We start from the raw sequence: 17,281 nt of genomic DNA on the forward strand, positions 1-17,281 counted from the left end.
ACCCTATCATGACGTTCTCATACGATGTTATGACGTGATACGCATTCGTTGGAGGTTGTCTTCAAACGAGCAGAAAACGAGCGTTGGAGGTTGCAGAAACGAGTGCTTCACATCTGAGAAACGCAAATGAAGTTATTACGAGGATAGAAAATAAATTTTCAACGTTTCGGCCTAGTAAGGACCAATGTGATATTTGTGGGGGATTTTCGCATGGAAATATCGACGACGGGGAGTATAGGGCTCACGTAATATCAAAAGATGTGACGAGAGCTGAAAAATGCCGACAAAGATTCAGCTAATGAGAGCAGATCCGTTTGGACCAGAGTTGGATCAATTACATTAATTCAGTTCAATCACGAATACAATAACTCCCCTAAATGTTTCAATTACATTACAGTTACTCCACGCAAAAAATATCAAATTACAATTACATTCACAATTATAACTTTTTGGTTCTTATTTACATTTTCCCTTGCTCAAAAACTGTTGGATTGCACCTGATGAAGATTAGGCTGCAAAAGGTTTCTGAACCCAATAAATTTCTTCTTGCCGTATAAAAGTTACCCGCAATTGAAAAAACTCTTTCTGACGGGGCTGATGTTGCTATTACTCCCAATAATTCTTGGCTAAAGAAGCAAGCGTGGGAAATTCTTCTTCCAATACGTTAATGGGTCTGCATCAAATTGCAATTTTTCCCCCCCAAATAGCTATCTACTTCACTTTCTGATTTTCTTGGTCTTTTCTTTTTTAAATCTTCTGCTGGCTATGATCAACCTTAGCCTTCATCGTGTTTTCCTGGTTTTTCTTGTGAAGTTTATGTATTTAGGAAATATATAGATGGGGAGAACATATCTTCAAGTGCGTGATCAAGTTTGACGAAGCCTTGGTTGAGAACTTAAGTTTCTTTTTGCAGTTGTCACAGCATGCCTCAGTGCTACTCAAAGATTTAAAAAAACTCTGACAATGGAGCAGGAAGTGGTTCAACACAGGTTTCGGAAGCGTTTGTTTCATGTTCATTCATTTCCAAAATACTAAGATTTAGTCTACTAATTGAAAGTGTAATTAAGCCAACATTTTAGCAAATTACAGTTACGATTACACAGAATGAAAATGCCCCCATTACATTACAATTACAAGAAAAACTGGGATTAATTACATCCATTACAATTACCAATTAATCCAACTCTGGTTTAGACTATGGACTTACGGGCAGTCCTGATTCTTCCTAAAACCCACGCCAGCTCGGTGTCTTATTAAACCAAACTTCAGATGCATAATTTTACTTTTTCTAATTTGGGAACAAAGGAAGGAATCTGCTATCCATGGGAAGAGCACGAAAGCGGTTTAGGTAGTGAAGTGTTTGCTTCGCTACATTTCTTTCATTTCCATCAATATGATAGCGATCATCTTTCAATAAAAGAACTAGTGATATGGAGTGACGGTTGTTGGTACCAAAGCCGTAATGCAATCGTCGGACATGCATATTTACATTTGGCACGGAAACAAAATTAAAATAACGCAGACATTTTGACGACTGGACACACTCAGATGGAAGTGGATTCAATGCATTCCGTGATTGAGAAAAAAATTGTGGCCTACATTATTACGTCACGTGATTATCACGTAATCCTGCAGTGTCAAAGGTCTCGGCCATTTCCATACCAGGTCAAGCCAGTACAACATCAGGATTTTAAGAAAATGACGGGGCAATGAGTTGCAGTACACGCCCTGGAAGTAAAGCACGTGGTCCAAAGGTGCATGATCTCCGAGCAATACAGTATACTTCCACTATTCACTTTAAATCTAGATTTTTGTATTTGTGTTTTTGTATATATATTTTGGAAATTACTACTGCGCAGAATTCATAAAACTGAAATATCATTCCAGTGGATAAATTTGTTTCCAGGTCAACTTAAGATAAGCTATAGAAAATTTTGTGACACACAAGAAATGAAATGAGTGCTGCCAAATTAAGCACATCGCTTTTATGACGAAATTTCACACTATTCATTATAAATATCTATTTTCATGAAACAGAAATGCGAAGTTATGTTAGTTGGTGCTGAGGGTGTGTTTTTCAATAAATTCTTCATCGTTTGTTGAATTGCATAGCGTGTTACATTGACAAGGTAAAAGTTGTGGGAAATAAAGAATCGAGTCGTATTTCAATGTCGTACATTCAGCGCTCGAAACAGCGCTTCCCAAATGTCTGACATCGTCACAGTGATCATTATGACGTCACATGCCTGGGTCACGAAGATTAATTTGAATCCAGTTACGACTAAAAAACGAACCATGGAAAATTATCTACTCTCTATGACAAAACAATACCAATTGGGAGTTTTTCTCAAAATTGCTAAAAATAAGTTACGCAATTTGATTTGAAGAAAATGTAAAGAAAAGGAATGTTTTGCGTAGCAACTTATGTTACGGTAAGTACTGTGCTCACAAAACAGTGTCTCTTTCACGAATGATATTTTTCCGCAAACAACACCAATCACAAGTAGAAGTGGGAAAACCAGTGAATGATTTTCATTGAAAAAAGCAAACTTTGGGGTAAACAAATGGCCACATGAAGAGAAAATAATCAAAAAAGTTGGGCAAATTTTTAAATTCAAGTATTTTTTTTTAAGTAGGTAAAGAAAAGAACAATTTTTTAAAAATTTGAATAAAACGCATAATATTAACCATTTATAAAATTATTCAACACAGCGTTAAATGATAAAATCATCTACACTTTATGCTTTTGCACATGAGAATAGTTTCAAATTGACGAACTTCTATTTGGCGCGGCGGTGTGGCTCAACGGGCTAAGCGTTAGGAATACGCTCGCCACCGCACCTCTAATTACTCTGCGTGGGTTCGCAGGTTCGAATCCCATGCAGGGATGGTTATGTGCGAGAGGATTGCTGGACTCCTCGCCGTCGTTGGGTGGTTCACGTAACGGCTTCCTCCACCACCAAGTCCATGTTTCCGAAAACAAACAATACAGTAAAAACTAATCCCATACCAGACTCGGAATGATAACCGGACGAGAGGCCGCGGTTCGCCATATGGATAAGCCGTCTTATCGGCTTTCCTCTCCCCCGGGATAAATATGTAAATCCTATCCTATCCTATTTCAAAGATGGCGAGTACAATACCAAGCGAAGATTGTGAAACGGTGCCGATAGTACTGTCTGAAACGCTAAAAGATTTTGCAACCTGGATTTTGACAAACGATTGTAATTTTTTTCATTTACTCCAGGTTCATTGCCGTCTAAATTAGCATATAATCAGACTAATGACCAGGACATGACAATGACTCGTTGACTCAAACACATTAAAAAAAAATCTGTATAAAAAAAAGAGTCGAAAAAAATGAACACAAAAAACTTTGAAGAATGTAGAACTTCAAAAAGATCGTCAAAACGCAAAACTTTTAAACAGTTGGATTCAAACTTGAAAAAGATGACATTCATTGTTTTCATTCATTTCTATAAATTTTAGTGTGAGATTAATATCATTGATTTTAAATTTGAAAAAAAGTCATTGGTTCCTTAAGAAATTAGTAAAATAAATATTGTCAAACTTTGCTCGTAATAAATATCAATAGAATGTGTCATTTTTATATTTGTTTCAAATATTTATCATTATGGGATATGTTCGAAGCACTCAAGTCCGGCATTTTGATTTCCCTGACTGGACTGTATTGTTCATTTGAAATTATGCTATTAATCATTTTATTAATCCGAATACATTGCTGCGAAGCATTCATAAACAATAAAGGCCTATGGTTTGTTATGTATCCCTGTATAAATGAAATTAAAAACAGTTGTTTATAAAATATAAATGAAATGCAACCAACATTTTAAAAACAGCATATTATGCTATACTGAAGCATTGATGGAAGGATTGAAAACGAATTGACTAATATTTATAGCTATTTTGTTACAGCAATTGTTTTGTCACAATTCCATAAAACATTAAGGGAATGTTGTCGAAACACTGCAGAGTTATCCAGAATGTAGACAGATCTGTATGTATTAGTTCGAATCGCACATTGCTGCTTAATATTTGAATCCATTTTAACAATCCAATCACCTTTCCAATCACCATGTTCTTTTTCATTATATGGTTTTATAGGTCTTGCTACCACAACCTCATATCGACCGGTGTGCAGACTCCAACATAAAATAAATTCTGCTTGTTGTAAAGTTGATCCAACATTTTCTGTACTTGATACGATCTCCGATATTGTTTTGTTTCTGTGTTTTGCTACATTAAGTAAGGCCACTATGTGAATAACAACTGATTTTGTGTCACTGCAAACATCCATAACGTTGGCTTCGTAGTCAACAAGATAGCCAAATTTATAGGTCATATAACATCTTGTGCGCAAAATATCAAAGATAACATGTTCTAAATCAAGCACTAAATGCTGACTGAAAGCTTGAACAAGCCCCAGACCTTTCTTAACTGGATGCAAAACCTCTCCTCCCGAGCCTTGACAAAACATAGAACAGTAAAATAAGTTGTTTTCACTGGCCGACAAAGGATCATCTATATTTTCTAAGGGTATCGAGCCATACAAGCATTCAGAAAATGAAACCAGTCCATCAGAATTCTTACCACCATCAATGTTTTTATTGCTTGACTGAAAATGATTAGAATCTGTCGAACAATGGATGCTGCTACTGCATTCACTGGGAGTAGGACTCGGTGTAACAAAATTCAATTCCGATCGAGGTAACTCTAAGTTATTCTGACTTTTGTTTATGTTGGAAATGCCTAAGATGGTAGACTTAGTTGATGGAGACAAAAATGTAGTTTTGGACGTTTTTATTGCAGGACTTGCACTAGAATTCACACAGTTGTCCAAATCACTCACATGCATAGAAGATGAGAAGGATAAAGAATATTTTGCAGAATCACCATATTCTGAGTATTTGGCACAGTCGCAATCACAGTTATTGAAATGTGAGGTAACTTTGGCTTGGTTGTTCAAGTATGGCTTGCATGAACATTTTGAATAGTTTGGTTTAGTTGGTTGCTTTTCAAGACTGCTCCCACAACATCCATCAGCCAGACGTTTTACATCTGTGCGAGAAGATTTTGTATCAGTTATTCGCGATTTCTTGCCAAGCACAATGCTTTTGGGCTCTGGATCAAAATAGGGATCACTGCTAAGTGACATTTCAAACTCTAACTGTTGACATTGCGTAGTAACAGATCTGCAACAAGTACGTTTTGCAATATTTTCCTTATTTTCTACTTTTGCAATGTGAAGTGAAATACGTTCAAAACTGTCAGAATCATCGCTGTCAATATCATAAACAGATGTCTTGATAAGTCTGTTTGCTGATGGTGAAGAATTTTCATGTGGCACAGACAAAGCTGATTTGGCTGACAAAAGTTTGTCAGGTGGAACAGACCTTTCTGGTCTGGCATAAATTTTAAGTTCATTTTGAAGTTTGCATTGCTTTTCTTTTGATTCAAATCGTCCAGGTTCACTATTGGTAAAGGTGTCTTCGGTGAGTATTACATTATCAACAACTTCAGTCAACTCATTGTCTGTTATGCTGTCTTCACAAGCTGCTCTTTTTATTGAACTTAGTGGTAAAAGCTCAACATCTAAATCTTCTGAAACAATCCCAGTGCTAATTACAGCAATTGAATGGCCAATGTTCAAAATCATGATCCCGTCAATTTTCAAGCCGCTCGTGTTTAAAACACCAAGTTGTGATGCCCCAGAAGCTTGTTTGAAATGCATAGCAAAGCCATGCTCTGTGCATCGATTATGACTCATTACATCAGTCTGTTCTTCAATTTCGCTATTTGAGTTAGTACAGCGAAAATTGCATAGCTTGCATGGTTCGGTGGGAGGAACAGCAACAATAGAGATGTAACAACTCTCCGAGAATTTCCTCCAACCATAGACAATTACTTGTGACTTCAAATTCGGCCACTCTGCATAGCACAAATACAGAGAGTATTCAATTTCCTCATTTGAAAAGAGACGAACTGATCCAATCTTTGATGCTTTCATTCCAGGGTTAAAAAGCCACCAATGCAATGTATAAATATGTGAAAGAAATCCAGTATGACTGGCTTCTTCTATTCTTTCAGTGTATGAAATCAGAAATCTGTCACAGCTACTGAATCCCAAGAATATATGGGCTTCATCATGCAATGTTACATCATCCACCAAAGATGTCAAAGGCATAGCTAGACGCTTTGGAAGACGTGTGAAAACTTTCTTTTTGAAATTATCATGTCGAGACCTACGGCTCATGTTACAGACCCCAAATATTTCCCTATTTCGCAGTCTTCCTGCCGCTGTTGACCAGATATTTTGCTTACTGAATCGACACTTATTTTGTCCACCATTCTCATGTGGCAAATGCTGGTTCATTAGAGGACTTAAATTATGAAGTAGGCAGGTAGATATTTCAGTGCTTACAAATTCCTGGAATTGACAAATTGTTAATTAAACGAATTACTGTATAATGTACATACAGTACAGACATACAGAATGGCAAACTTCCGAGTTTATCCTACCACAAGTAATAAGGGTTTAATAACTTAGTGAACATTGCAGCATTGACACTTCCCTGTTAGAGCAGGATATTGCCGATACCAGTACACTAGTGGATGGTTGTGTACAAAGGGATTGAAGAGCTGTTTTGTGTAGACTATACAGGTATAATGACCCTTACAGCCTTAGCATAGAATTTACAGATTCATCCCGGGGGAGAGGAAAGTCGACATACAGCCATATGGCGAACCACAGCCTCTTGTCTGGTTATCATTCTGTCATTCCATGGAGCATGGACTTGACAATGAAGGAAGCTGTAACCGACAAGCGGTTGCGTGAGTGGTGGCTAGTCATAAACATGTGCATTTATTTATAAAGTTACCGGCACCGTACAGATACATGATTTAACGCAAGTTCCTAAGGGAGGCGGACAACTCGACTACACGGACAACTCACCAGAGACAACTCGACTACCTAGAGGCCTGGTGAGTTGTCCGTCTTTTGACATTTTCTACGGTGGTGTTTTAGGTCTATAGAAATGCGTTTTTGATATTTTTAGTGCTCAAGTGTTGAGAAAACACATAAATATGCTCTAGAAAGCATTTTTATTTGTATAAGTGGCTTATTTTGATCATGTTGTACGAATACAAATACAGTCTACAGACGAAATTGGAGTAACGTTAGCGAAGTTAGACTGTTGACTTATAGGACTGTGTTCGTTTAATTTTTTGAACTTTATTGGTATTAAATGTTTTGAATGAGCACCTTTAAATATATTAAAACCTTTATACTTCACAGTAACACTTAAATATTTATGAATGTGAGCTCAGTAGTCTATGGTTGCAGTAGTCTGCAGTCGCCCGACAGGCCGTCAACTCACCAGTCGAGCAAACGCTCTGCGACGTGACGTCATCGATGCTCGAGGTGAAGACAACTTGACTACCGAGCAACGAGAGGCAGACAACTCACTAGTCGAGCTATCGCTCTGCGATATCGATGCTCGAGGAGAAGACCTTGCTTTGCAAAACAAGAGATGCTAACTCAAGAGTTGCATAGCATTTACTTAGTGCCGACTGATATTAGTTGTAAGCCAACTCACCACGGCAAGGTTTCAGTCATAGAGTTGGAATTTCTTTTTGCAGAATAAAACCAGGAACAGATAGGCACTGTCGCTGCGCCTGGCAAAGAAACTGGGCCGAAGAATGGATAGAAGATGTTTACTTTTTGTCACGATTAATGAATTTAATATGATGTTTGAATACTAAACGTTATGGGGGAATTTAATGGATGGAAGGTTTTGTTTTCCTTTTCGTTACGAATAATGAATTTTATTTGAATACTAAACGTTATGGGAAATTTGCTGCGTTACATACTTACTCTTTGCAATACTGCGGCCCGTAGATCCTTGAACACTTTCGAAGAAGAGAGTCCACAGATAACTCTCTTTCCTTGTTCTGTTCCCAGACACGTTGCACCCTCTCGTTGGCTTCCGCATACCTGCCGTTGACACGCCCCACAACGTCCGCCTCTATCCCTATACTTACCTCCTACATTGTTGAGATTAAACTGTAAAAAGGCATATTTTTCCGAGTTATACTGTTAAAATGGCGGTGCCAACCTTCCAGATGATTGTTGGTTCTTATTTCTACGTCGAATACTGACCAATCATTGGGAGTCCAGACACTGTTGTATAGCCATGTGTTTTGAAAATATTCGGCGGAGATCTTGAGTTTGCATCTTTTCGTTCAGTGATTCAGTGAATATGGACGTAATAAACATAGCTGGTATATAGCACAGCGCCATGGCATGCTTGATCAGGTCTCTTGTTCCAGCGTCCCTAAAACAAAAACATGTTAATACAAAAGAAGTGAAAGATGTACAAAGACATATATAAATATGGTTAACCACTCACTTGTCGTATAGGCGAGCCAAATTATTGTGACGCACATTCTTCATGATGGCCTGAGTGAAGTGATATCCATGCACGGAGATTAGATAAGGTACCAAATCGGTGATAATGAAGCCGCGCGCCGAGATTACTGCTCGGTTATCGCCGAGTTTAAAGCCTCATTATCGCCGGCCTGCCCCCTACAAACGTAAATACTCATTAGCCGAGGTCGTTTTCATCACAGTTTTATACTGAAACGAGGACGACTAACGGTATATTAACTCCACAAAAACTACGCAAGAATTCAAGATGACTACTCCAAAAATGTGACGACAACGTTACCATGAAACAGGAGGGACTCATCTGTGACGTCTGTCGAAATTGGTTTCATCGCAAGTGTTTTAATAATTCAGATGTGGCAATGACAAGGGAACAGTACAGCCTATTAAAAAAACAGGACGTAACGTTTGAGTGGAAGTACCCGGACTGCTACCAGGCCCATGACACCCATCATAACTCCAACCCGATTGTTGTATCCCAGCAGATGGAACCTAGCCGTCGGCTGGTAGACTACTCAGGTGGTGAGTTGGCTTACAACTGATATCAGTCGGCACTAAGTAAATGCTATGCAACTCTTGAGTCTGCGTTTTGCAAAGCAAGGTCTTCTCCACGAGCATCGATATCGCAGAGCGATTGCTCGGCTGGTGAGTTGCCTGCCTCTCGTTGCTCGGTAGTCGGGTTGTCTTCACCTCGAGCATCGATGACGTCACGTCGTAGAGCGTTTGCTCGACTGGTGAGTTGACGGCCTGTCGGGCGACTGCCGTAGTCGAGTTCAGACTACTGCAATCATAGACTACTGAGCTCACATTCATAAATATTTAAGTGTTACTGTGAAGTATAAAGGTTTTAATATATTTAAAGGTGCTCATTCAAAACTTTTAATACCAATAAAGTTCAAAAAATCAAACGAACACAGTCCTATAAGTCAACAGTCTAACTTCGCTAACGTTACTCCAATTTCGTCTATAGACTGTATTTGTATTCATACAACATGATCAAAAAAGCCACCTATACAAATAAAAATGCTTTCTAGAGCATATTTATTTATTTTTCTCAACATTCGAGCACTAAAAATATCAAAAACGCATTTCTATAGACCTAATACACCACCATAGAAAATGCCAGAAGACGGACAACTCACCAGGCCTCTAGGTAGTCGAGTTGTCTCTGGTGAGTTGTCCGTGTAGTCGAGTTGTCCGTCAGCCGTTCCTAACTTTGTCACACCAATGACATTAAACAACATGATAGGCAACTCTGACGTCACTCCATAAGACTACAGGCGAAAGATTATATTTCATGATACGCTCCAATGCACATATTTCTCGTCGCATTTCGCGATCGTTTTCCAATCGCTTTTGCTACTCGGCGTCTTCTTTACTTGTAGTACCTGCCCTTTTTGCGCCTGTAACAAAAGAAAATAATCTCTATATCTAAGAAGTTTTGCTCACTTGGGAAGCTGGAATGGCAGACAAGCTGTAAAGAGTAATTCTAGACATCATAGACGTTTTTTTATCAGAGAAGATTGCAAATGCGATAGCGTAAAGATTTGTGTGGAACATTTTGCAGATAATGACAAAGTTCAAAGTTAGTAATTTTAATGTTTGCGCTTAAACATTGAAATTTCATTTAAAGAGGGTGTCATACAAAACAGCAAAACTGTTTTTACTTCTCTTAACGGTGCTGTGATACAATTCCATAACACGAAGTTTGCACTTATCGAACTTGCTTTAGTAGGTGAATTTATTAGACATATTACATATTCAGTTAATCGTAGGTAACATTGCTGGTACATAATGCCTCGTAGATAGGTTTGTGTCTAAATTTAGGAATTTAGCTCATAGCCCATTAATTAATATTACTTTCTATGCAGGAGGTTGCAGGGCTGATTCAACTTGCAGCCTTACTGATCAACTGACGATACTCATTTAGTTTGTTTCGAGCAAGTCTTCTTGAAAGACTTGTGTGAATGGAAACTACCTATATGTTTTGCCTTCCTCCGATTTTAGAAGACAAATTTATTCTGAGGGATTTGGCATATAATTCTCATTGATTGTTGGGTGTTTATAATTCCTATTAATTGTGATTTCTGATTATAACAAAGAGTTAAAAAAATTTTACGTAATTTATGGGCACCTTTTTCTTGTCAATACTCCGAGCTGAGGTAATAAGCAAGACAATACATTTATTTTAGCTGGAAGCAAAATATGCACACTAATTAAAAGTTTGACACATTGAGATAATACATTATGACAGAAAATACAAGTTAAAGATATGTATGACCATCACATGGTAATTAAAATTAGAAAAAATTAATAGAGGCTGAGGAGTATGAAAAGTTCAAGACAAAGAAGAGAACAAAATTTCATAGCTCATGAACTCTCAATTTTGCCTCCATTGCTTTGTGAAGGCCAATATATTCCGAGTGGCTGAATTGGTTTACCTTTATGATAGCAACGATTTTGTATTTAATATAGCGAGATTTTTTTCAATTTAATTGAAGTGATATTATTTCCCAAAGCAATGCTTGAATCGTCTAGAATAGATCAGTGGTGTCAAACTGTCAGTGGTGTATTTTTCAGATAGTTTTAGTTTGTGACATATATTGTGATGCAACTAAACAATTGGATTAGGTTTTATTATTTTCTTTAATTTCAAATGCAATTACATATTAATATTTGCATTCCACTATTATTGCAAGTTATTGTATTTATTACAAAAAATCATAAAATTCCATGTACAACCATCAAAATCATTTTTGAACAAGCTTTGGTTAAGGAATAAATAATACATACACTAAAATGACTTAATCTGAATATATGAACCTAAAATTAACAAAAATTCTACAGTATAAACTCAATGTTTTTAATTACAGTGGTCCTGACGTTTGGCATCTTTTTTGTGTCACCAGCATACTAAGGCCAGACTGAAATGATTTTATAGTACTAACTCTAACTAACGAGGTCACATGATCATGGGTTAATCTGGATTTTTGCGAATGTTTAATTAATTCCAGTAATGCAAAAAAGTTACTTTTATCATTTCATGTATAGATCAGTAAAAAAACAAATGACAGATTTTTTCGACAAGACATTTCGCGCCACATTGCATGGCATAGGATTGCTTGAATTATTATTTCTATTGAGTCGTTATATAATTATATTAATATACAAGCACATGGAAATTTTCTGTTCGAAGTTGGTCTTCGAATTTGTCATATTGACTGCTGAGCTTATTGTGTTTTTTTATTGTACTGATGGAAATATGAGAAATTAATATGACACAATGTGCTTCAGAATTTTGTGAAATGCAGAAATATTGCAACTCCCATTTTCTTTGAAAATGCCACCTTCTTCATGTACTTTGCGTTTAATTTAATCACTCAAATGTTTTATTTAAGTATTCTTTCGCTAGATTGATGTTAACAAAAAAAATTAATTTTTCAAAACTACTTTCAGTAAATTGTTTTCTGTGTGAATATTCAATTTTACTTTGAAAGGTTTGAAAAATCTATTACATTTAGATAAAAAAAAAAAATTCCAAAATACTATTACAATTATTGTTAAGCGTTCGAGGGCCGCACTGGAAGTTCTCTGGGGCCGCGAGTTTGACATCCCTGGTCTAGATTGAAGCTGTCCAAAATATATAACAGTATTTTATCATAAATCATGATTATACCCTTTCCTGAATTTCTTCTCTAGTACTACCAAAAGTTGATGAACCAAATATAACACAGGTGTAGTCAGTGAGCCGTAATCCTCATTTTTCAAAGCTGTTTTAAGTATGTCTGGCATGTTTTGTGACTTTTTACAAATCAGACCGCTTATGTAATCTTACGCTTTGGAATTTTTAGTTATTTTCCTCAAGCCCTGCAGGATGTAGGGGCCATACACAACTCTACCGGAGGGTCAAATGTCTTTGCATGTCTCCATAGGTTGTTCTTCTATTGCAAACATTTATGGAGTATTCTGATTGTATTTCTTGGAATCACACTGTCACTGATATGTCGCCTGACTTCTGATATCTCCCCTTCTGCTACAGTTGTCCTGTGAATAAATAATAGGAAATTGAGGTTGGACGAATAGTTGAAAGTTTTGCTTTATGTCGGCTTAATTACTTGATTGATATACTTTATATTTTTGCTATTGCCTCTTGTGCTGCAGGAGTCCCACAATGCTTAGACAGGTTTTCCCACAATTTTTACATCTAAAGAAAGAGAGGAGATTTAATAATGTTCGTTAAGAATAAATAAAGCAGTCTATATGATTTAGATTGGAAAAGCTAATAAATCCAATATCTCATGTTTTATGTAAAAAATGTTTTACTGAATTTGGTATATAAACCAACTAATAAAGGGGTTTAGTCAGAAAATTACTATACAATATAGACCGGTATGAGTGAAATGTTAGGTGAACTTGTTAACCCTTTGATTCAATACGCAAATAAAAGTGAATGAGCAATAGTATGTTACAGCAATGAGTATATATCCTCACTGATTAAAAATAATCTAATTGGAGGTGCATGAACTATTTGAAACCGTAAGGGGTAAGTAAATATGCAAATTCGGCAAATGGGCAACTACGTACCGTACTGATTTAATAACTTCGTAGTATTTGACAAAAGCTGGCTTTCCCACATGTACTTAACAGTGCAATGCCCGGGTGTGATATACAACAATAGTATTTACCTTACTTTTTTCCGATTTCTTCTTACCTTCAATTTTCCAATATATCATTAAAATCGACAACAACTGTCAAAGCAGGAACGAACACCATTAGTGCTATGCCTTGAAAGCAGCACACATCCGCTCGTTTTCGTCTCGTCAAGTATGTGCATTGGAGCGTGCTATCGGATACGATCTTTGGCCAAAAATGCCTGAGTTGCGCATCATGTTGTTTAATGTCATTGGTCACACTGCTGTACTGTCGAACAACAAGAAGCAAGAACCTAAGAATGATGACATGAATAGGATAGAAATTCATAATTCCATCCAGCCATCAAATAACGGTACCGGTACCGTACCCTATTTAATTGCAGGCGAGTTAAAAAAAATTAAGTTCTTGTGTAAATCTTTTTGCAAAGAATAAAGCCAGGCATTAAAAAGGTGAACATGGTTGTCATTTCGTAGACTGGATTGTCTGACCTTAATGCGGTACCGGAACATGGTACCTGGTATACCGTACCTCTGGCGTGACTGTTCATGATTGTAAGCTCCCAACCGCTTACTGTAAATGTAGGCATCGGTACCGGTACAAGTGAAGTCATCAACCAAGTCAGCAAATGTCCAATTCATTCATATGTCCCGGGATAAATATGTAAATCCTATCATCAGCACAGTATCTTTGGTATATATAAAACGGTGACCGTACATTTGAACCCATGTGTATATCCACGGGTTCAATCTATATGCGGGTGCTAAAACCCATGGGTTAGGGTTAGTATGGGTTCAACTATCCGTAAAACAAAAAAAAATTCATAGGTACAATAGCATACGAGGCAATTGTCATGGGTTCAAATGTACGTGGGTTCAAATGTAATGGAACCATATAAAACACATGCGGAAAGTAGGGAATTCCCCCCTAATTTATCGAAAGAAATGGACGAAATCGTCAATCTAACTGCGTCGAATCGTTATTTATGCAAGAAATCATCTTTCTCTTCTAATTCACCAGCACAGTACCGTATCTTTCTTTCTGCACTGAACTTTCTGCACGCCAAGTCTTCATTACAGCCAATCCAAGTCTTACAAAATAAAATAATTAGGTGCATATCATTTCCCGAGAAGAGTCGTATAACTAACGTCCGACTTTTTTGTCAAAATGAAATTTTACAGTTCTCAGAGATGCATACTTTAGAAATTGCTAAATTTATGCATCGGCATGAAAATTCTCCCCCCTGCTTTCAAAGACTATTTTACTCATCTAAAAGATGTACATGAGTATGGTACCAGATAAAAAAAAATTAGACCCTATTTCACACCGCAGGTTTCAACTGATGTTGGGAAGCGATCTTTAAAATATAATGGCTGATAATGGCGTACAAGTTTGAGGTGATGTCCCATCTGAAATAAAAAATGTGTCTCTATCTCTTTTTACTAAGGAAATGAAAAAGCTTTTGCTAACAATGTATTCAGAGTAGTTAACATTTTATTTTTTAAATGCGTCAATAATATGATTGATTGTGAAATAGCTACAACTTCCGATTGTATATCAGTGTGTATTTCCTATATTTCTCCAAGATTAGTGTATAATGTTCAATAATTGGCCTACCTTAATATTAGTATAACATGGTGAAAATTTTTTCATTATCGTGTCTGTGCTATTCTGTTTATTTATATTTTATACTGAGCCCGACTCTGTTATTGCGATCTGATCTGTAATGTACTAGATCACAATGTAGCATTGGTATTATATATATTTTACACATGTCCTCTAAACTCTATCACAATGTGCTCTTAGTGTTGAATCATGGAACTAAAATATCTGCTGACTCATTCTCCGTCTTTATATTTATATTGTAGCAATCAATTCCGACTTTTTGGTAACAGTGTTAAAAATTGGTCAGGAGCCTCGATGACCTTCAACGGTCCTGCATACTGGCCAACACAAAACGATGTGTAAATTGGATTAGCCTACTTCTATGAAAATTATCGATATTGTTTTATACTGTTTTTCATTGTTTAATTATATTCTAACTCTATAAAAAATTATCGATATTATTTAATATTGTTTTTGTGGAAATAAATCTCTCTCTCTCTGAAATAAAAAAAGACGTTTCACCTACAGACATACGAATTTTCAGAATCCAGTTGGATAATTCAAAATTCCGGTATAAAAAATTTAAATAGATAGTTTATTTTGAAATATTTCATTTTGAAATATTTTATAACTAATTATCAACTATCGATAACTATGAAAAACATTACGCAATTGAAAAACATTTTATTGACAAACTACGTGAAGATATACTGGAGAGGGAGACATACTTTTGGGGGAAACAGGAGGAGGATGGGTACGAATCAGCGACATGATTTTAAAAGGAGAAATGGGTACGAGAGAAGCATCACAGACTATGTTCTTGATAAAAAAATATTGCAACGGTGTTAATATAATTATGATATTAAATAAATTGTTTGAAGAATCCATATAGTGACATATTTGCAATGCCGGGTTTACCATTGGGCAAGGTAGGCTGAAGACTATAGGGGCCTCGACATTAAGTTTCGAACTGTTATTCATTTTTAAGTCGTTTTGAAATTTAAAGTCTTGTTCAAGGATTTTACCGGTTCAAAAACCTTTTAAAACAACATTTATTTATTTTTTAATCGGCTCAATAATTCTCGTCGCGAATATAATTGGTTTACAAGATTAAACAAATATATATATATATATTTATAGTCGAATAAGATAGTTCCCAAGTATATAAAGGCAGACGTAGTTGAAAGAATTCCTTCAAACATACGGTGGTTAATATTTAACAAGCCATTAATTTCTCTTCAACAATGGGTTGAAATACTGCATACTCCTTGTAATGAAGGGCGGTTGGCAACCCTAATGTCATCATGTCTTAGTGACGAGAAAGTCTTTGCAAACGATTGACATGTTTCTACCGACGAAAACAACTAGAAAAAGCTATTTTTTCGGATTTGGATTAGTTGCTTCAAGCCTAGTTTCGAAGCGTAATGCATATATATGTAATAAAATCAATTTTTACCATTTGAGGAAGAAACAGAGTTTTTGGCAGGTTTCAAACTTCCAATTAGGGAATCAATGCCAGGTGTATCTACACTCGAACAACTGTTGTCAATTTATCGTTACTTCACCCTGCTATAGCTCCAATTTCAGTGGCGCATGAATCCTCGATGATTCCGGTCGGGTCTAATTTTTCTTACGCAACTTGGAATGAAAGTCTGCGTCTCGAAACAACTAATAAAATTGGATCTCTTCACCGTACTCGCCCCATATTTGTCTCGTGAGTGCATGCAAATCACTGATAATTCTTTGTGTGATAGGTATTGTGGTCATCACGGAGGCAAAAAGATCTTCAGCGTATGAAAGCCTTCTATTAATTTTAAACGGTTCAGTAATGCTCTCTGAGTTTCGACTTTCTCCGTCACCATTCTCCCACTGCGGAGAATTCATAATTTCGACTCGTGCAGTTCGAAAATACGACTTCAACTCCGATGAAAAAAACATGCCGAACTTCAATCTCGCGGCCTAAGGTCGTACTACTTCCATAAGACTGAAGAATATGAAATAATGACTATCTAACATGATTGCCCCACAATTTGCGTTCGAACTGTAAATTCATTTCACATTGACGGAATATTGCCTCGATGCGCTTATTTTTTTAAATTTGCACTTATTTTGTCTACATCCATCAATTAGCTAATCACCAAGTTTCCAATGTTAATTCAAAAACAAAGTGAACGGGTGACGGTTTTGAAAATGGATAACGCAATATTTGTGGTATTAATTTTGGCCTAGCAGATTACGCATCTTGTTCCTCCATTACCTTATCGTTTAAAATAAACGGTTTGTTTTTGGCTATTCGTTGTATATTCCTAGTCTTACGTTACTCAACTACAGGCTGTTCATTTTCGCCACATTCACGTCAAGATATTCCTGTAATCGGACCCAGAGTACAGTTTATGTAATACAATCGTACTCCACGTAGAGAAAGAGGGAAAACTGCTCTAAACGAAATATATTTAAAGACATAGTATTATCTGATAACTGGAGTGAAATTCATTCTATATTTTCAGCTCTTGCAACTTCGGTACTCGCCCGTAATTTTCTCCTCGATAAGCGTCGAGTGCG

At 36.6% G+C, this 17,281-nt stretch overlaps 1 protein-coding gene across 1 annotated transcript; it reads right to left on the reverse strand.

The window, feature by feature from the left end:
• Positions 1-1,996: 1,996 nt before the first annotated feature.
• Positions 1,997-14,156, reverse strand: LOC120336105 (uncharacterized). The gene is made up of 2 exons (XM_078110141.1): positions 13,646-14,156; positions 1,997-6,831 (listed from the first exon to the last, which is right to left on the reverse strand). The coding sequence occupies exon 2, from the start codon at positions 6,392-6,394 to the stop codon at positions 3,923-3,925; it is 2,472 nt and encodes an 823-aa protein (XP_077966267.1). The 5' UTR covers positions 6,395-6,831; positions 13,646-14,156; the 3' UTR covers positions 1,997-3,922.
• Positions 14,157-17,281: the final 3,125 nt, after the last annotated feature.

Source organism: Styela clava, chromosome 2, assembly GCF_964204865.1.
Source record: "Styela clava chromosome 2, kaStyClav1.hap1.2, whole genome shotgun sequence".
Taxonomy (NCBI): domain Eukaryota; kingdom Metazoa; phylum Chordata; class Ascidiacea; order Stolidobranchia; family Styelidae; genus Styela; species Styela clava.

What these genes read in the sequence shown, in the direction of transcription:
- LOC120336105 (XM_078110141.1), bottom strand. Translation starts at nt 6,394, where the DNA reads ATGAACCAGCATTTGCCACATGAGAATGGTGGACAAAATAAGTGTCGA.